The sequence below is a fragment of the Psammomys obesus genome, unplaced genomic scaffold, assembly GCF_907164565.1.
Source record: "Psammomys obesus unplaced genomic scaffold, mPsaObe1.curated_primary_1811, whole genome shotgun sequence".
Lineage (NCBI taxonomy): Eukaryota > Metazoa > Chordata > Mammalia > Rodentia > Muridae > Psammomys > Psammomys obesus.
In genome coordinates, this window is record NW_026596095.1 from 9,255,529 (window position 1) to 9,276,235 (window position 20,707).

At 42.8% G+C, this 20,707-nt stretch overlaps 1 protein-coding gene across 3 annotated transcripts in view; it reads left to right on the plus strand.

Moving 5' to 3' along the window:
• Positions 1 to 11,193, plus strand: part of Alg14 (ALG14 UDP-N-acetylglucosaminyltransferase subunit) — a 73,496-nt gene extending 62,303 nt beyond the window's left edge. For 2 of the 3 annotated variants that reach the window (XM_055628315.1, XM_055628316.1), the window contains one exon: positions 10,759 to 11,193. In XM_055628315.1, the coding sequence (XP_055484290.1) occupies positions 10,759 to 10,989 (231 nt within the window). In that variant the 3' untranslated portion in view covers positions 10,990 to 11,193. The remainder of the gene's footprint in view (positions 1 to 10,758) is intronic. The other variant, XM_055628317.1, reaches the window with a different exon arrangement.
• The last annotated feature ends 9,514 nt before the right edge of the window (positions 11,194 to 20,707 follow it).

Here is a 20,707-nt window from a genome sequence, read left to right on the forward strand (position 1 = left end):
TGTGAGGGGGAGACAAGCCCAGAACTCGCCTTCATGTCTTGGTTGTGAGTCTTGCCTAACTCACCGAAAAGCTGTGTGGTTGTGTACATTTCCATGAATTTCTCAGTCAACATGAAAATAACCTCACAGAGCATGGTAAGATTTAAATGAGATTCAGTAGCACCCCTTCATCCAAGGTCTTACTTTTTGCAGTTTCAATTGCTCACGGTAAGCTGCAGTCTGAAAATATTAAATGGAAAATTCTAAAAGTACAGGATTTGTAAGTTTAAATTGCTCAGTTTCTGGTCTTTTCTTCTCTGTCCTCCTAGGACATGAATCTTTCCCTTGTCCAGCATACATACCCACTCTATGGATACTACACCTACATTAGTCACTCAGAAGCCTTCTTTGTTATCACAGTGACAGTTACAGGATCACTGTGCTTATGTTCATGTAACCCTTATTTTACTCAAAAATGAATGACCTTAAAGCTCAAGAGTAGTAATGTTGGCAATTGGAATATGCCAAAGAAAAACCATGAAGTTCTTCCTGTAAATGAAAGGGTAAAAGTTCTTGATTTTAAAAAGGGGAAAAAAATAATATGCTGAGGTTGCTAAAATCTGCAGTATATCTTTATAGTTTTTTTTATTAATGTATTTATTTTTTGTTCACTCTGCATTCTGGCTGTAGCTCCATCCCTCCTCCCCTCCCAGTCCCACCCTCTCTCCTTTCCCATTCCTCCCTTGCCTGTTCCTCAGAAAAGGCAAGCTCCCTTTCCCATCCGTCTTTATAGTTATTCTATTTTATCATTGGTTACTGGTAATCCCATATTATGCCTTGATTATAAATTAAGCTTCTTCATGGATATGTGCAGGAAAACATAGTCTCTGTAAGGTTTGGTATACTCATGGCATGAAATATCAGCTCAGGATAGATCATATTCCACAGGTAAAGAAGAACTACTATTATTTTGCAAGATGCATAATTACATTAGAATGCATAATTATGTTAGGCTCTACCTAGCAGAGTGGGTGCTCTATATGGCCACCTCCAGCTCTGGCTGGCTGTGCATCAAAAAGTCCTACCTAATAAGGGCAAACACTGGCTCCATAGGTTTTAAAGAACTTGTTGAAAATGTTTCAGTGGGTTGAAAGTACAATGAAAACTAAGAAGATTGAAAAGGAAGGAAGCTGTCCTTTTGGTTGGTCCATTTGTGCAGAAAATAGGAAAAAGACAAGATTGTGTTTCCTTAACTGATAGCAGAAGCAGGAGGCCCAGAGCTGTGCTCATCACCGGCTGATGGTATAGCTTGGCGTGTTTATTCTAAGTCTATTTCATTCTTGTACTTGGCTCAGCAATTGCAGGAAATTAAAAACTAACTTAGTGTGGGCACTGACAGGCTCTCAACTCCTTTGCCTACTTTGAACTTACAAGTGAAAAAACAGCCTTCAGCAAGTATGAGATGTCCAAACAGGATAGCCTTAGATCTGGTGATGTTGTCATCATGCTCATGACCTCCAGTCCCACGTGTGTATCTTTTTACTTCTTGTCTACCTGTGAGAACAGGACTTTGGTTCACTGATATATGCATCCTGAATGCCAGAGAACCTGTCGTGTTGCCTTTGCTTAATAAACTATCACTTGAATGGGAGAATCTGTAAATGGAGAAATTGAGACATGGAATAGGTAAAGATATTGTCCCAGGTCACATTGCCATTCAGCAGCCAATCCAGCTCAGCATAATTGGCAAACCCTAGCCTGTAAGCACGATATTATTCGACGTCCTCTTGAAACAATTAGATATATGATATTTTTACTCCTTCGAAACAATTAGATATATGATATTTTTACTTCTTCACGTAGTATAACATTGTAACTTGATATACAGCGCGTAATGACTATTATAATTATCGTATGCTGGAAAATGAGAAATCATACTCTCCTGTAGTTATTTTGAAGCATATAATTGTTATCGCCTGTTGTTATTCTTTTGTGCTGTTTTCCCTCAGAACTGCCCTCCCCCATACAGCTGTGTTTTGTTACACATTGCCCACTCTCTGCCTGCTCTCTCTCAGTCCCTAGTGACCTCTGCTTCCATGTGATCAACTTTCTTAGCTTTCACACATGACTGAGAATATGCAGTATTTGTCTTTCTGTACCTGGTTTATATCATTTATCATAACATCCTCCAGTTCCATCCATGTTGCCACAAATTAGAGGATTTCCTCCTTTTTTATGGCTGTCATTCAGCCCCTTAATGGACTAAGTGAATACACGGTGAATAGGGAATTCTGTCTGAGCAGGAGTAATCAGTGATGGGTTATCAGTTTTAGAACGTAACAACTGGGCAAGATCCCACAGGCCTGAAGTTTCCTGTTTTTCCCAGTAACCTGGTAAAATTGTGAACGGTGCTTTTGAATTGCCTACTAAAACATGCACGTGATCAGCTGAGGAGCCAATACCTTCAAAGCATTGGTACAGCAGCTTAGATAAAGTTTGTGACTTGCTTCCCTTTTGACATGGAAAGGACGTAGATATTATGTCTGTGTGAAGAGATATAGAAAATTGACCAAGGGGCGACAGTTAGGACATTTGGTTGGCTTTAACTAGAACCACTGCTTCGTTTCTCCTTTGTCTGTCCAATTCCACTTTTAGAGATCAACAAATATGAATTACAAAACAGAAATAAAAGTAGTGGGATGGGCTGCAGTGGAGCAGCAGATGTCAAGTGCAGAAGCAGGTGGGGAGGTTACTTCTGCACGGATAGGGGGTCTAGTGAACACAGTGACGATGGACAGTCTGTTAGCAGCAAACCTGGAAGACACGTTGAGGTTAGTAAACTGAGTCAAGTATTTAGGATTTATTTGGTTATTTCACATTGGTCCTGATATTTAGGTATTTCTGTCTAACTGTTATCACTCAGATGACTACATGTAAAAGAGAGGAAATACAACCTTCCATAATGTAAGCCAAATCCATATGTCACCCCGTCTGCTACACATCCCTTTCCTGCCTGCTTGTCTGCATCACTGATGGTGCATACTCAGTGCTGCCCTTCCCAGTCTCCTCCCCAGCCTTCCAGGCCGCTCACTTGTCCAGACCTTCTGCCCTACAGCGATATCTTTTTTCCTCCCTGACTATCTCAGATGCATCTGTTTCAGTTTTCTGCTATATCCGTGAGACTGCTTTTACCTTTCTCATCTCCTGTAAAGGCCTTTTGCTTATTTTCTCTGCACTCCTGGGACACTCGCTACATCTCTTTTAACAATGAGGTCTCATTGGTATTTCTTCCTTCTCCTGCCTGAGGAAACCCCAAATATTACAATGTGTTTTGGTGCTTTGACTCTGCGTTTGCCGTTCTCATAGTCCTTTTTCCTTTCAGACCAGTTAGCAAAGCACCATCCATCCTGGCTGACTGTACAAAAAGAATTTCGGGAAATGCTACTGAGAACTCTAAAATTGTCAGGAACTTAGTGAAACAGCCACAGAAAACAGAGGGGTGAAGCTGGAGCTGAGCAGGTAGGGCCATGCCCCAAGCCCCATGGTCACTGGGCTGCTTGCTGAGGACACTTCCTGCTACTGCTGCTGGACAGTAGATGCTATGGCTGGTACACTGACAATGAGTGCTGGCCTCTGCCAGTGGCACCTTTGCCACTAGAACAGATTCTCCTCCAACCTTGTTCCTTTGTACTTCTGAATCCTGGTCAGATGGAAGCAGACATCAGGCCAACTTACTGGCCTATATAGCAATGGTAAAAGGGGCCTAGAAAGGGGTCGTCTCCTGTGGTGTGAGAAATGAACTTGGCCTGCTACCAGAATCAGATTTTAGAAACAAGATACAACTTTATCGGTTGGTTGGTTGGTTGGTTGGTTGGTTGGTTGGTTGGTTGGTTGGTTGGTTGGTTGAAACAGGGCCTCACTATATAGCCCTGGCTGTCCTGGAACTTGCTATGTAGGCTAGGCTGGCTTTGAACTTACAGGGATATGCTATGCCTGCCTCAGCCTGAGCCACCACACCTGGCCCCTGCAGCCATTCTTAACATGGTGACCAATGTCGCTTCCTGTTACGCTGTAGTTGAGCTTCTTCCTGTGTCTGCTGATTTCAGAATCCACATAAGCACATCTGCCCCCCACCTCCCTGCCCAGCTTTCTGCATAGTGGAACAGAATTTGACAGAGCCTGTGACCTCCAATTGCCTCCTGCCTACGATAGCTCAAGTTTTGACAGAGGGCTCCAGTTCTCTGGCTCTATCCTTGCCTCTAGGAATGCAACAGAATCTTCCCCTGCATCTGTGTCCCCACAGCTTTTGACATCTCTCTATTATCCTCCTTTACCAGCAAGAGACTTTTGGGTTTGAAGAGATGGCTCAGTGGTTAAGAGCACTGGCTCTTAACCCTGAGGACCCGGGTTCAATTCCCAGCACCTACATGGCAGTTCATAACTGTCTGTACCTCCAATTCCAGGGGATCTGACACCCTCATTCTGACATACATGGAGGCAAAACTCCAACGCACATAAAATAAAACCAAGTAAATTCTGAAAGTGAGTGTGAGGCAATCCTCACAGGTTCTGCTTCGCTGTCCCGTCTTCCAAGAGTGAAGCCTTTGCAGTCTCTCAGTCTCACCTTCATATGCCCTGTCCTGGATTAGCCTCAACTGCATATGGCGGGCCTGTGACCAACACAGAACCCCAAAACTCCAGGTTCAGTGTTGAGAGGGGACCCCTGCTGGGCTGGGAGTTAAGGTCAAATTGATGAACTTAAGGGTGTCTTTTCATACATGCAGGTGCTATGTTTCAGCCAGCGAGACTTGACCTGTATGACTCAAATGTACAGAACAGCACGCCTGTTGAGATTGCTCTTGGTCCTTAACCGGCGCATCTACCGTCATGGCTGTGTGTATAGTGGGCTGGCCTCTCTGTTTTCTAGACCCATGGCGTGTGTTACCTTTTGTGCATCCCTCAGACTCTCTGCTTCCACGGCGTATTGACATGGTAATACATCCACCAGTTACACATGGAACACCTACAGCCTGGCACTGCCAATAGTCAGAGGCTAGTTAGAAAGTTAGACAAAATAAAGGATTAGGCCAATTAGAATTTTTTTTTAATTGCCAGTGACAGGAATTTTGATTGAAACTGGCTTAAGCAAAGGTAGAATGTATCCCCTCACATTCCTAGCAAGTCTAGGGAAAGATCAGGTTCCCTCCAGGCACAGCTGGATTCATGGATCTTTTTCTCTCCCCGCCCCCACTCCGTTTTTTTGTTTTTCCAGACAGAGTTTCTCTGTGTAGCCTTTGCTGTCCTGGACTTTGTAGACCAGGCTAGCCTTGAACTCACAGAGATCTGCCTGCCTCTGTCTCTCTGAGTGCTGGGATTATAGCCATGCCCCACCGCACCATGCTGGATTCATGGATCTTAACCTTTGTTTTCAAAAGGATTATGGCCTGTCTTTATCTCTCAGCTCTGCTTGCCTTTGCAGTGATTTTATTCTCAGGTTCCCAACATGACAGCAAACTAGATGTCAAATCCCAAGTTCACCCCAACGTGGCTTCCAGAACAGTAAAGAAAGCACTGACTATTCCAACCAGGCATGGTGGAGCTCACCCATAACAGCAGCATAGTAACTCATGGATTTGAGGCTACCCCGGGCCTCAAAATAAGTTCTATATAACAACACCCTATCTCAAAAAAAAAAAAAAAAAAGAAGGGAAGATGGAAGGAAAAGGAGGGGGGAAGGGAGAAAAGGGAAGAGAAGAGAAGGGAAAGGAAGGGAAGGGAAGAAGGGAAAAGAAAAGGAAAGGAAAAAGGCACACTCAGTCAGCAGGCCCCTCAGATGCCCCAGTCTGGCGGATTCTGCTTGTCAGTGCTCTTGAACCAGAAGGATTTGGCAGAAGAATTCAGTGCTCTGGTCAGACTGCATTCACATGTCCCTTCCTTATAGCTGGATGGAGAGTCATTCAAATACTTAAGTTGAGAGCAGAGGATAGACTGGTAAGCAGATGTAGGCTGCTTACACAATGGTATTTTTGTAAAATTTTTGCTTTGTTTTGGCTTTTTTGTTTGTTGTTTGTTTTATCGTTTGCTAGTTTGCTTTGAGATTCATTTTTGTGGGAAGTTTTTGTTTCTGGTTTTTGTTTTTTTTGGGGGGGGTTGTTTGTTTTTTTTGTTTTTAAAGAGAGAGAAAGAACAAAGTTGGGTGAGTAGGGAGAGTGTCTGGGAGGTCTTAGGGGAAGGGATGACCATGATCAAAATATATTGTGTGAAAGAAAATGAAAAGCCTATTGGTTATGAGTCTTAGTATCTACTTTGATACACTGCTAGGTAGAGTCTTTCAGATGCCTTCTGCGGTAGACTCCTGTCATACATTCAATGCATATCCCATTTGTCTTTCTAAATGAGGATTGATCATCATACCCCATGTCCACTTTCTTGATTATCTTCTTTAGGTGTATAGATTTCATTATGTTTATCATATCTTTTAGGTCTATATAAGCGAGTATATTCCATGTTTGTCTTTCTCCTTCTGGGATACTTCACTCAGAATGATCTTTTCTAGATCCCACCATTTGCCTGCAAATTTCATGATTTCCTCCTTTTTGATTGCTGAGTAGTATTCCATTGTGTAAAAATACCACAATTTCTATACCCATTCCTCCATTGATGGACATCTGGGTTGTTTCCAGGTTCTGGCTATTACAAATAAAGCTGCTACAAACATGGTTGAGCAGATGTCCTTATTATGTACTTGAGCAAATTTTGGGTATATGCCTAGCAGTGGTATAGCTGGGTCTTGAGGAAGCACTATTCCTAGTTGTCTGAGAAAGCGCCAGATTGACTTCCAAAGTGGTTGTACCAGTTTACATTCCCACCAGCAATGGAGGAGGGTTCCCCTTTCTCCACAACCTCTCCGGCATGTGTTGTCACTTGAGTTTTTCATCTTGGCCATTCTGATGGGTGTAAGGTGAAATCTCAGGGTTGTTTTGATTTGCATTTCCCTGATGGCTAATGATGTTGAGCATTTAAGTGTTTCTCTGCCATTCTATATTCCTCTACAGAGAATTCTCTGTTTAGCTCTGCTCCCCATTTTTTAATTGGATTACTTGGTTTGTTGCTTTTCAGCTTCTTTAGTTCTTTGTATATACTTGATATTAGCCCTCTGTCAGATAAAGGGTTGGTGAAGATTCTTTCCCAATCTGTGGGCAGTCGTTTTGTTTTGATGACGGTGTCCTTTGCTTTGCAGAAGCTTTTCAGTTTCATGAGGTCCCATTTCGGCAGAGTGCAGGGAATCATACGAAAGAAGGGGAGTTTGATGTGGAAAGGATAGGAACTCCACAAGGACCAAACATATCTGGGCACAGGGTCTTTTCTGAGATGGACACTTAACCAAAGACCATAAGAGGATAAAACCTAGAACCTCTGCTCGGATGTGACTGGTGATAGCTCAGTAATCAATTGGTTTCCCATAGTAAAGGGAACAAGGACTATTTCTAACAGGAACTCAATGACTGGCTCTTTGACCTCCCACCTCCCAAGGGAGGAGCAGTACTGTTAGACCACAGAGGAGGACTTTGCAGCCAGTCCTGAAAATACCTGACAAAACGTAGTCATATGAAAGGGGAGGAGGTCCTCCCCTATCAGTGGACTTGGAAAGGGGCAGGGAGGAGATGAGGGAGGGAGGGTGGGACTGGGGAGGGAAGGAAGGATACAGCTGGGATACAGAATTAACAAAATGTAACTAATGAGAAAAATAAAACTTAAAAAAAAAAAGAAAGGAAAAGAAAAAAAAAAAAAAGAAAGCCTATTGGTGACAGCTATTAGCCAACCACATTCAAGCATTCAAGCTCAGGTGGACAGTCCAGAGGGGAGCAGAGAAAAGTCACTTTCTTTCCTTAGCCCTTGCTCCTGCCTCCTCTTCCTTGTAGGCAACTCTGTTCAGTTGCAGACTGTAGATTGCCTTTGAAGTAAGCCAAGAGACAGCCAGGCCAGGGATACAGCACACACTGAGGATTTGTGTTTTCAGTCATTGCATTAAACTTGTTTAACACAAAGCTTCTTGCTGGCTTTTTTTTTTTTTTTTTCTTCAATGCGTGGAATAAGTCTCTCTGGAATGCTTCTTAGAATAATAAAGTCATAATCCACATTGTAAAAAAAAAAAAAAATTCTAGGCTGATGCTAGAATTAAAATCAGTTTAATTAAAAGTGATTTTCCTGGAGACTATTGTGCCTTCCCTCCCCCCAATTTCCCTTTACCCCCCTTACCCCGGGCTGGACATCAAAGCCAGGGCCTTTCACAGGCTGTATCATGCTTCCCTCCAACTTGTTGATTCATGATTTTGTAGTTTTTCTATACCTGTACTTTTACGGTAAGGCGCTTTGGCGTACGGCAATACGGACTGTCGAGAAACAAACAAAACACTGTGGTTTCCACTTTCACCAGCCTCTCATTCCTGTCTATGGCAGCTTGTTTAGTCATCTCTCACCAGCATCTGCTCATTTACATTCGTATATCGCTCATATAAAGAGTCAGCTAGACGTTGAAGTGAACACATGTGGCTATATCTTTTTTTAAAAGAATGTTTTGTGCCACTCAAATTCCAGCAAGCTGTAACTTTAGTTTTAAGATTGAGGAAAACAATCCAAGGATTAGATATATTTTAATACAGAAGCTGTTACCTAGACAGACGTGGCAGTGCTTGGGGTCCTTCTTGGTTGTCTTGACTACAGGAATCTTGTGGACAGAGGCCAAGGATCCAGCTGGCCACCCTGTGATGCCCAGGGCTGGCCCCACAACTGGGAGGTGGGCACTCCAACACTGGGAAAGGAGTCAGAGTGAGTTTATAGGTATCAAACAAGAGGAAAACTGGGGTCGTGGGGCCTGCAAATCACTTAGCCTCGTTTCGTGTTTTTAAGTTAGGAAGATAAACGAAAAAAACCGTAGCCTGAAGCCATTTAACCTCTCTACTCCCTAGCCCTGAGATCAAGCGAATTGACTTCTTATCTACAAGAAAGGATAGTTAAACTCCCCTCATATTACACTATGAGTAATATTTAAAGCATATTTAAAGCATTCTACATGTGTTACACTTAGATGTGTATAGCTTTAAATGTTCCGAGTGGCCTGTGGCCACGGTGAGTCGCTAATAGTGGTGATGAGGTCCACTGCAGTTGCCCATCTTGGTCTGCCCGCAGCCTATGTGTCTCTTCCACCCCAGCTCTGGCCTGTGTTGTTTGCAGTATACTGTTTTGAGGGTCTCTTAAGCTAATGGAGATAAAAGGCTGGACTCTGGTGCCGCTTAGTCACTGCTAACCTAAGAGGTAGCCTAAGTGAAAAATTCTCCATGAAGGACAACCCATTTAAGTTATAGGAAGAACACATCAGAAAGCTACGAAAAAGATGGATCCCATCTGAGAATAGGCAGAGCAGAGCTCTGTGAGTAGTGTCTAAATGCTCATACGTGCAGGAAGGATGGAGCTAGGCAAGATGATTTTTATCTAACTCTTGCAACCTTTGCCATGTTTGCCCATGGCAGGCTGCTCATCTGTGTGAGAGTCCCTGTGTGCAAAGAAGCTCAACCCTGTGTCTGAAGACCCATCCCACTGGAAGAGTCTGATGCTTCATGGATTTGGGTTTGGAAGGATCACGTGACATTGTACATACTGCTAGGCATGTGTAGACAACTACAAGCCTCCTGTTTTGTAGTTGTGGAGTAAAATGATTTATTGGGTTTTTCTAATTCAGTCAATATGAGCATATGAGAAAGATACTTCATATAACACTTTCCCTCTTAAATAGTAATAAATTATCTTACTAATAAGTCAATGAAATAAGATTCTTCCCATTTCTTCAAAGACCACTAAAATTGGTGGCTTTCTGTAAATATTAGCAGAATCCCAGAAATACTAAAGTTCTCCTGTATTACAAGCACAAATTCAGTTATGTTAAGGGGGAAAAACCAAAACCAAACAAACAAAAACCCCTTTATTCACGTGGTCTGTTTGTCCTGTTTGTCAGGCTGGAGCCCCAAGAGATACTACATCATGGTCATTGGAAGATTTCTTTCTACTTATATAAGTAGAAGAAAGAAAACTGATGGATCTTAGGAATTTGTCTGCTTTTGTTTTATCTGTAGTGTGAGACACTGAAGGTTCGTAAGGTTTGGAGAAGGGTAGAAATCCTCCATACAGTTAGTACTGAGTAATCACTAACCACTGTGTTAGGAGGTGGAGCTGGAGAGATGGCTTAGTAGGTAAGTGCCTGCTCCACAGCATGAAGACCTGAGTTTGGATCCGCAGTACCTACATAGAAGCCACAGGAATCTGCAGCCCTGCATTTCTGAGTGGAACAAGACAGATACAGGACTCCAGGGCAAGCCAGCCACTTAACCAAAGTGGTGAGCCCTGGATTTAAAAAAAAAAAATCCTGTCTCAAAAAAATAAAGTGGAGAGCAATAAAAGAAGACTCCCAATGTCAACCTCTAGCCTGTGGCCTTTATATGCACACCTTTAAGTGAGCATACGCCCCACAGAGAGACAGAGACAGAGAAGAGTGGGGTGGGAGGGAGGTGATTCGCCCAAGTCACACAGCTGGAAAACAAGAGAGCCAAGACATCAAAGCTGCACATGACTTGTGGGTACATTGCCTTCAGTACACACTGTCACATCTGTGTTCTTAACAAGAAAGGCTCAACTGGATTAATAAATCTCCCTCCAAGAATGGTCCACTGAAGTCACTAGTCTATATTTTAATTTGGCCTTTTTTTTTTTTTTTTTTTTTTTAAGGTGCTGTGTAATGGACCAGGAACATGTGTTCCCATCTGCGTGTCTGCCCTGCTCCTTGGGATACTTGGAATAAAGAAAGTGATCATTGTCTACGTTGAGAGCATCTGCAGAGTGGAAACTTTATCCCTGTCTGGAAAGATTCTGTTTCATCTCTCCCATTACTTTATTGTTCAGTGGCCAGCTCTTAAGGAGAAGTACCCCAAGTCTGTGTACCTGGGGCGAATTGTTTGACAAATGGCAACCCTGAGTCTTGAGATTTATATTTACTGTACCATCTTTATTGTAGTTTTTCAAAAGCCTAACGAATTACTAGTGGTGAAGAATTTAAAGTATGCAAATAATTCAATGAAAAAAGACAAACATGGCACATGGTGCCACCCAAATAGCTATGTCTGGACACCAAAATATTTTTCTAAATAAAAATATATAACACTACTCGCAGCTTTTCTTTAGACTCTTGTAGCCGTGGGTTTTTGTTTCTTTTGTTTTTGGTTGGTTTTTTTTTTTTTTTTCCGACCTAAATATAGAGTGTGTATGTTTAGTAACACTTCCTGCTTTACAGCTTTAAATAAAACAAGTGTTCTACATTATAAAAAGAAAAGAACAGGATAAGGCAGGTTTGGGGGAAGTATTGTCGTTCTAGTATGTATCCCACACTCAGGAAGTAGAGGGAGGAGGATCAGGAGTTTACAGGTATCCTTGGCTACCTAGCAAGTTTGAGGCCAGCCTGGACTACATAAGGAGCTAGGGACAGGGAAGTGAGGAAAGAGGGGGAGATAAAGAACAAGGCATTCCTTTGGTTGTGTTCAGCCATGTCAGGCTTTAGTCCTTCCGTGGAAGCAAGGATGTCCCCAGTGAACTATCTCAGCATAAAGGAAGCCTGAGCTAACTCAGCATAAAGGGAGCAGTTTGGTAAACTACACAGACTTCCAGATCACTGACCATAAAAAGTGTCTTTCTTCAGTCTTCAGTCTTGCTTATTGTGTTGTTGGCCTGTATCCAGGATATATTTTAAAATTTGTTCAGTTAAAATATATTAAAAGGTGACCAGTGTCATAGTATTAAAAGCATGATTCTATCTGTTTGGAATCTAAATTCTCAAACATTAAAACAAAAAAAAAAAACAAAACAAAACAAAAAAAAAAAAAAAACGTTGGAAATAAATTTATTTCCAATGGCTGTAATTGTTTCTACCTTTTTGAAATTCTTTTTTTTTCTTTTTCTTTAAAGATTTATTTATTATGTATCAATGTTTTATTTATTATGTATACAATGTATACAGGTGTTTTGTATACACCTGCACTCTAGAAGAGGGCACCAGATCTCATTATAGCTGGTTGTGAGCCACCATGTGGTTGCTGGGAATTGAACTCAGGTCCTCTGAAAGAGGAGTCAGTGCTCTTAACCTCTGAGCCATCTCTCCAGCCCCCTTTTTGAAATTTTTATGCCTGCTTAGTAGAAAATGTATTCATAAACATTTAGGTACTGCTTGCTGTATACCAGGTATTTTAAGCACTTTTCAGATAATACCTAATTCAACCTGGAAGGATTCCATGAGGTAGAGACTCTTACTGTCCCTGTCTTGTAGATGACTCGTCCAGGATCACATGACTAGGAAATGACAAAGACAGATCCAAACCTGAGTAGGCCTGCTTGAGAGTGAGACCGATTTCATGAGTAGGTGGCCCATGCCATACTTGGGAGGGTTTCCACATTCTGCCTTCAAGCTTTAATTTTTTGTGTGTAATTTTTATTTCTATTATTATTTGTTTTTATTGTTGCTGCTGCTGTTGCTACTTTCTGGTGCTAGAAATTAAATCAAGGATCTCCCACCTCGTTAGAATACTTGCCTCAGCTCCACCTTCAAGCATCTTGCTTAATTTAAACAGGAACTTACACTTTAGACTTCACAGATTATATAGCTGGTGCTGCTTCAGTCTGTGCCCCTAACAGATCATTGTCTGTGATAAAGAAGTTTCTCAATGGCCAGGAATGTTGGTCTCCTGACTCTTAGTGCTGCTTCCTTAGCAAAGCCACAAAAAATTGCAAAGGCATTTATGTATAGTACTTGAATTTATAGGGGTTTTTTTTTAATCAATTACAGTTTATTCACTTTGTATCCCCTTCTCCCCTCCCAATTCCACCCTCCTTCCTCCTTCTTCACCCATGTCCCTCGCCAAGTCCATTGATAGGGGAGTTTCTCCTCTCATTCCTTCTCATCCTAGTCTATCAGGTCTCATCAGGAGTGGCTACATTGTCTTCCTCTGTGGCCTGGTAAGGCTGCTCCCCACTCAGGGGGAGGTGATCAAAGAGCAGGCCAATCAGTTCATGTCAGAGACAGTCCCTGTTCTCATTACTATGGAACCCACTTGGACACTGAATTGCCATGGGCTACATCTGTGCAGGGGTTCTAGGTTATCTCCATGAGTGGTCCTTGGTTGGAGTATCAGTCTCAGAAAAGACCCCTGTGCCCAGATTTCTTGGTTCTGTTGCTCTCCTTGTGGAGCTCCTGTCCTCTCCAGGTCTTACTATGTCCCCATTCTTTCATAAGGTTCCCTGCACTCCACCCAGAGTTGGCTATAAGGCTCAGCTTCTGCTCTGATACCCTGCAGGGTAGAGCCATTCAGAGGCCCTCTGAGGTATGTTTTCTCCCTCTTCTGATGTACATTCTCTTTGCCTTTCAGAATGGGGATTGAGCTACTTAGCCAGAGTCTTCCTTTTTGATTAGTTTCTTTAGGTGTACAGATTTTAGTATGTTTATCTTATATTACATATCTAATATCCACTTATGAGTGAGTATATACCCTGTGTTGTCTTTCTGCTTCTGGGATACCTCAGGATGATCTTTTCCAGTTCCCACCATTTGCCTGCAAATTTCATGATTTCCTTGTTTTTGATTGCTGAGTAATATTCCACTCTGTAGATGTACCACAATTTCTGTATCCATTTCTCAACTGAGGGGCATCTGGGTTGTTTCCAGCTTCTGGCTATTACAAATAAAGCTGCTACAAACATGGTTGAGCAAATGTCCTTGTGTACTTGAGCAATTTTTGGATATATGCCTAGGAGTGGTATAACTGGATCTTGAGGTCTTAATATTCTGTTGTATTAGTATGATATAAATTTGATAAAGAAATAGGAATGGCCAACAAGATGCCTGAGCAGGTGCCTGCCACTATCTTAACTACAAGTTCAATCCCCAAGACCCATGTGGTAAAAGGAGAGAACTGATTTTTTTGAGTTGTCTCCTGACCTCCATACATACACCATAGCAACTTGCAATCCATGTACAAGCAAATTAGGAAATGGAAACCTCTCCCCAAGAGAAATGGAAACTGTTAATAAAGATACTGGGTTGTATTAAAAACAGGTGTGATGACTACCCAGGATGGTGTAAAATTGGTGATGTAAGGCTGACCAGACCTGTTGGTGAAAGCCTGTAATGGAAGCTTTTCAGGAAGCTGAGGCAAGAAGATGAAAAGTTCCAGGCCTACCTTGACTAGAGAGTAAATTCAAGGCTAGCCTGGGAAACTTAGAAAATTCTTTTATCCAAATAAAGAAGATATCTCTTCATGATAGAGTGTTTCCCTGGCATGGGTGAGATCCTAAGCAGTCCCCATCCATTACTGAAAACAAAAACAAAAACAAACAAACAAAAAAAATCCTGCAATGCTGAGGCTGATGTGGGCTTTCCTATTCTCCCAGCAGGCTTCTTCCCTGAATTGAACGGTATAGGCACAGCTGTCACTAGTATCTTTTCTTTGGCTTGGCTCAAGCACACTTGCTGGAAGCCACCTTGGACAGTGAGTAACCTTTTTCTCTACTGTTGGTGGCCTTGGGGCAGCCAACCAATGGCTTACTTGCTTTGAGTTTAGTCCTTGAATGTCAGGCGCTAGCTTTGCTTTTCACACTGCCCTCTTGACCCAGAATATCGAGCACTAGGTAACTGTAGCTTAACTAGGGTCAGAGATGAAATGAGCTTCCACTGTGCTAGAGTGAAAATGATACTCTTCAGTGACAGCAGTGTGAAAATTTTCAGTGTGCACATTTTCATATTAGAATCCTTCTCTCTGGGTACTTGGTTTCTAAGTGGCTGTGGGTAAGGTGGCTGCATTCAGTCTCATTGATCAATACTGTACAGCAGCTTCCCACAGATTCCTATTGCAAGGGGTTTCAGACCAGGGAGAAGTATACAAAAGGCATCGTATTCCCCCTCCCCTGCAGAAATGTATGTATGTCCCAGATGTTTGCAGCGCCTACTAGTGACTAGCCTGCTGTGTCAGGGAAAGAGTCTGTGCTGTGTGGTGTATCACTGAAAGCTAAGAAATTCTTCCCCGCATTCAGTCTGCTGGGCACACTCAGAGCCAAGGTAAGACGCTTGTTAGCAGGTCTCCCTGCTTGTTCTAGATTATTCGGTAAACAAGTGCATGCCCCACGTATGTTCCTCTTACAGATGCCAGTTGCACTGGCAAAGGTGGCTGATTTGGGGTTATAGTAAGGGACACGGTTTCCCTACTGGGCCTTGTTATACCGTTGAGGAAGAATGTTCTAGTTTCAACTTGAAATGAAGATGAATAGGTAGCTTGTTCTTTTGTGTTTCTCTTGGAACACTCCGGAATGAACCTTTTTAGTCTAAGACACCATGCATGCCAAATGAACTGAACCAACCTTCAGACGAGAGGCAGGGAAACCACACATCCTGCCCACACCTACTTCCCTGGAGATTTTTATCTACTGTTCAACTATCCCGAAAGGTCTCAGCAGCCTTCTAGGTCAGAAGGTCTGTTTCAAAAAGGATGTCCAGAGTCATGGCAGGAAGCTCACTCCTGTTCGGAGGGCACTGTGAGCCATGTCAACAACAAGAACATTGTAGATTTTACACCGAATTGCAAGAGGTCCCTCTACGAAGACCAAGCTTCCTTTTACAAAAGCAACTTAAACATACTACACTCTGAAGTGACTCGGCAAGTTAAAATTGGGAAGCCTGTCTCCTTACTATGTGTTCTGTGTCTTAGAGTGGGCCAGCACATTTCTTTTCTCTAAAGCCCTGACAGGTAAGAGAATGGGAGTGGGAGGGGGGATCCTGATGGGTACCAGAGGTTGCCATGGGGTTTCTTCCTCAGGGCTCCACCTTTCTCTTTGGGGGCAGGGTCTGTCACTGACCATGAAAGAAATTAGTACTGCCAGGACTTCCCCTTATCCTTTCTTCTTCTTTCTCTGGTATTGCTTTCACTGTTTCTCTTTTGCTCAATTCATCTGTTGATTCTGCCATTGACATAGTCCCTACCTTATTCCTTTTTTGTCCCGGGGTCTCCACACCCACTCCCAGGTACTGGGTAAGTGCTCTGCCACTGAGCTAACTCCTGGCCCTCCATGGCCATAACTTAAATGCAGCTCAACATAAATTCCTGATTTGATTGACACATTTTATTAAGGAAATGGAGCACAGAGAGCCTAAATAAATCACTAATTGTTACATAGCCAGACATGATTTGCACCTATATCCCCAGCGCTTAGCAGTCTGAAACAGCAAGGGTAGCCTGGGCTACATATCTTATCTCAAAAATACCAAACAAAACGTTATGTAATTAGAAAGTAACAGAGCCTGAATTTGACCCAACTTTCTCTAGCATCTGCCAGACACCTTTTGCTTTTTTTTTTTTTTTTTTTTTTTTTTTAAATCAGTGCTGAGGTTTGAATCCAGGGCTATATGGCTATCTTCCCAATCCCAGATTTACCTTAACACAGTACTAGAAAGGAAATAAGCAGGGTGCTAGGAAGGAGTGGATTGTGGCCTCACTGCTCTAGAAAGCTTCAAAAAGGATATTTTCGCTGAGATTTGAAAGGCCATGTTGACACACCTGTCTCTCTTAGTCAGGGTTCTCTAGAGACACAGAACATATGGAATGAATGTGTGTGTGTGTGTGTATTCACTCAACACTAGGTAGGAGAGAAAGAACGACAGAGGGGAAAGGGAGCATCATTATCATTAAACTACTTCCTGCTGGTTAGGGGCACTGAGTTCCTTGGGGCAAGTTTGAAATTTGCATCAGGATATTCAAGTTCTTCTTGTCTCTTTGCATACAACCACTTGACAAACTGCAACAACAGCAACCAGCAACATCACACACTGCAGCTGGCAAAACCATGCCCCTGCAGAGCACAAGCCAAATCATAGTCACCTTCTGTGAAACAGCCTCTTATCCCCACACCCGGGATTAAAGCAAAAATCCATTCCTATAACATTTCTATGTTTTTTAGAGAAATCAAAATTACAAAATCTCACTACACACACACACATATAAGAGAGAGAATGTATTGGAATGACTTTACAGGCTGCAATTCAACTAATCCAACAGTGGCTGACTGAAAATGGAAAGTTTAAGAATCCAGCAGTTACTCAGTCCCACAAGGGTCAGGGTCCCAGCTAATCGTCTCAAAGAATCAGGCTGCCAGTGAAGGAATGGATGTGCCGGCAAAGTGAGGACAGGCAGACAAGAAAGACCCAAAACCTTCCTTGTCCTCCTATAGGCTTCCAGCAGAAGGTGTAGCCCAGATTAAAGGTGTGCCTTACTGACTCAAGATCTGCATGAAAGGTGTGTGTCATTCCATCTCAAGATCCAAACCAAAAGCTTGTGTCTTCCCAGTTCACAATCCGGGTCACAGCTGTGCCCTCCATTTCTGGATTGTAGCTCATTTCAGATATAGGCAAGTTATCGTCCAACAATAGCCAACACATTTTCCTTCTCTTTCAAGCTTAAATTTCACCTTCATAGTCATTCATGTCTCCTAGAGCCCAGTTTGAGTTGCTTCTCCAGAGAACCTTGTGATGCAGCCTCTACAAATGATATTACCACTCTGTTTCCTGCCTTTTGACCGTGGGTGGGCCATGTGCTCAAAAACACCCATGGAAGGATCAGATGAACAACTTCATTCATAGTGTTTTGCTTCAGAGATGATATGACATTCTAATTTGGTCTCCTTGTTCTGCACTTGGCAATACTTATACCATAGTTCTGAACAAAATATTGACATTAATTAAACATATAAGTTCCTATACATCCAGGCCTGGTCCAGGCCTGCTCTGGTTATAGTCTGTCCAGACCAGAGGCTCTGGAGCTTTTTGGTCTCACTCATTACCTTTAGAATCCTGTCAAAATCCAGCCGAGTGTGGTGGAGCCACCTTTAATCCCAGCACTGAGAGAGGCAGAGGCATGCAGATCACAGTTCAAGTTCTAGGCCAGGCTGGTCTAAAAAGTCCAGGACATCCAAGGCTACACAGAGAAACCAAATTGTCAAACCTCCCAGTGAGGTTCTATGTGTGTTTCACTTGCCAGTTTTTGTCAGATGTCATCGTGGTGGTATCTGGAAACTCCTATGCAATAATAAGAATGGGGAGAGGGAAGAGGCAAGATTTCTGTGAAGACAGTTTTGACCTCATGGGTCCCTGATGTCACAACCTCAAGAGCCTCTGAGCCACAGCTTGAGAACTGCTGCTCTAAATGATGTCTAAACGAGGTTCTCCTCTACTAGCCTTAGTTGCCTGCTGATTTGTGGATTCACTTAATTCACTTAATGCTACCTAGAACATTGCCATAAAGTTAGTAGCCTGAAAAACTTATTTGGTGTCTGTGCCAGTTACTGTTCTATTGCTGTGAAAGAACACCATGACTAAGGCAAATTCTAAAAGAAAACATTTAATTGGGCTTACAGTTTCAAAGGGCTAGAGTCCATGATGACAGAGCAAAGGCATGTGGCAGGAACCTCTGAGAGCTCACATCTTGGTCCACAAAAAGCAAGCAGAGAAAGAACACCTGCTCTGGTCCTTTAAAGTCTCCAAGTCCACCCTCAGTGACACACCTCCTAATCCTTTCCAAATAGTTCCATCAAGGGGGACCAAGTATTCAAATATGTGAGCTTATGGGGGCATTCTCATTCAAACCAACACAAGGGCTCACTGGTATAATGCTTAATTGTTAATTGCTCAGAGTCTCACAAGGCTGACAGCTGGTGTGGAACCCTGGCTCCTTCTTTAAGCTCATGCAGGTAATTGCTGGCAGAATTCAATTTCTGTAGTTGTAGGACATATGTTAACCTGCTTCTCCCCTGCCCCCCTCCCCTCCTTTTTTTTTCTTTAAGAATTTTGTTTTGAAAAAAATGTGTTTTCAACTTCTCAAGTCATACCAGGCAGTGTTTGCCTATGGTTCCGACACCTGGGAAATGAAGGTGGAAAATGGAGAGAGGTTTTCAAATTGAAGCCCATGCTTGGACAGGGATCTAGTCCTAGAGGAGATGACAGTCCCAGACCTCAGATGCAACTGTTTAGGGGGAAAAAAAAGTGTCCCCAACAGAAGATCACTAACAACAAGGAGAGTGGGCACTCCCGTTTTACCCACACGGGCCAGGTCCTCAGACCCGGGAGTTCATATGACCGCAGCAGCAGTGGCAGCATCGTTACCTGTTTTGGTTTGAATGAGATGTCCCCCGTAAGTCTCATACACGTGAATATTTTGTCCACAGCTGGTGGCTGCTTGAGGTGGGCTGGGGGGTATGGCCTTGCTGGAGGAAGTGTGTCCCAGAGGGTGGGCTTGGAGGTCACTCATGACCCATGCTATTTTCAATTCGCTCTCTCTGTTTCCTGCTTGTAGTTTGAGATGTGAGCTCTCAGCTGTTACTCCAGCTGCCATGCTTCCCTGCTGTGATGGTGACAGAACACTTAGCCCTCTTGGAACCATACCCCCAAAATAAACCCTTTCTTCTTGGTCATGGTGTTTTATCACAGCCATAGAAAAGCATCTAAGACACAAATTCCTACCTGAGTGTACAAGTTCTTTTTTTTAACATTTATTTATTTTTGTTGCTTGTATAATCGCTTTGCCCATTGTGTCAACCCTGCATTTAGGACTTAAAATTGTTTAATGATTTATTCATTTTTAAACTTGTATGCGTACGAATGTTTCACCCAGTCATACCCATATAATTTTACACAATGTTTTCCACACATATAGATGGGTGTATGGGCACACATACATGCCTGGTACACTCAAAAGAGGGTACGAAACCTCCTGGAGCTGGCGTTACGGGTGGTTGTGAGTCACCATTTGGGTACTGAGCACTGGGGCTGGGTCCTCTGGAAGACCAGCAGGTACTCTTAAATGCAGAGCCATTTCTCCCTGCTTTTAGCACTTTTAATTGTGGAAAGACGCATAGTATGAAAATGCAAAAAATCATGACATATTCTCTCTCTGGAGCAATTCCCCACTTACTTACTGCCTACCCACAGGATGGGCCATAGCTAATGCTGTGTCATCTAAGTGTTCTCTTTCCTTCCCCACTCTGGTGACAGACCTGGGATTCAGAACTTTCACCGTTTCTCCCACAGATACCTGGGTTTCAGTAAGAGGACGATCTGAAGAGGAGAACAGTTTAGGCTTTCTCTCCCTCTGGCTTCTATTTGCTCAGCTTGTTTGCTTGGGCTGTCAGTGGACCATGGCACAGGCCCTTTCACATGTTCTACATGCTTTTAGGTCTGGATAATTCAGAGAAAATCAGTTTGAGAACTGAACCTGCTTTAATCTGCCTACTAGGATGGAACTGGATAAGGAACGGTTTGGGCGTTTGATTCCTCACTGTCTCCCTGCCAACTCCGTATCTGGTATTTCCATAGATGTCTTGACTTTCTTCCCTTCTTGAATAATGAAGCTCCCTCTCCCTTCTTTTTAAGAAGAGACAATAGTGTCATTCCAGATGCTTCTATCCCTCCTGCTGTTGCTTGGCTTTTCTTCAGTTTTATTCTAGCCATAGTTTGTACATTCTGAGTGGGTACAGCCATGTGGGGTCCCAGAAATGGGGAGAGCAGCCCTTCTGAAATGTCATAGAAGATGATCCCGTTTCAGTCATGGGAGCCAGGCTGAAAACTTGTTAAAGTTCTCTTTATAAAGTCATTAAA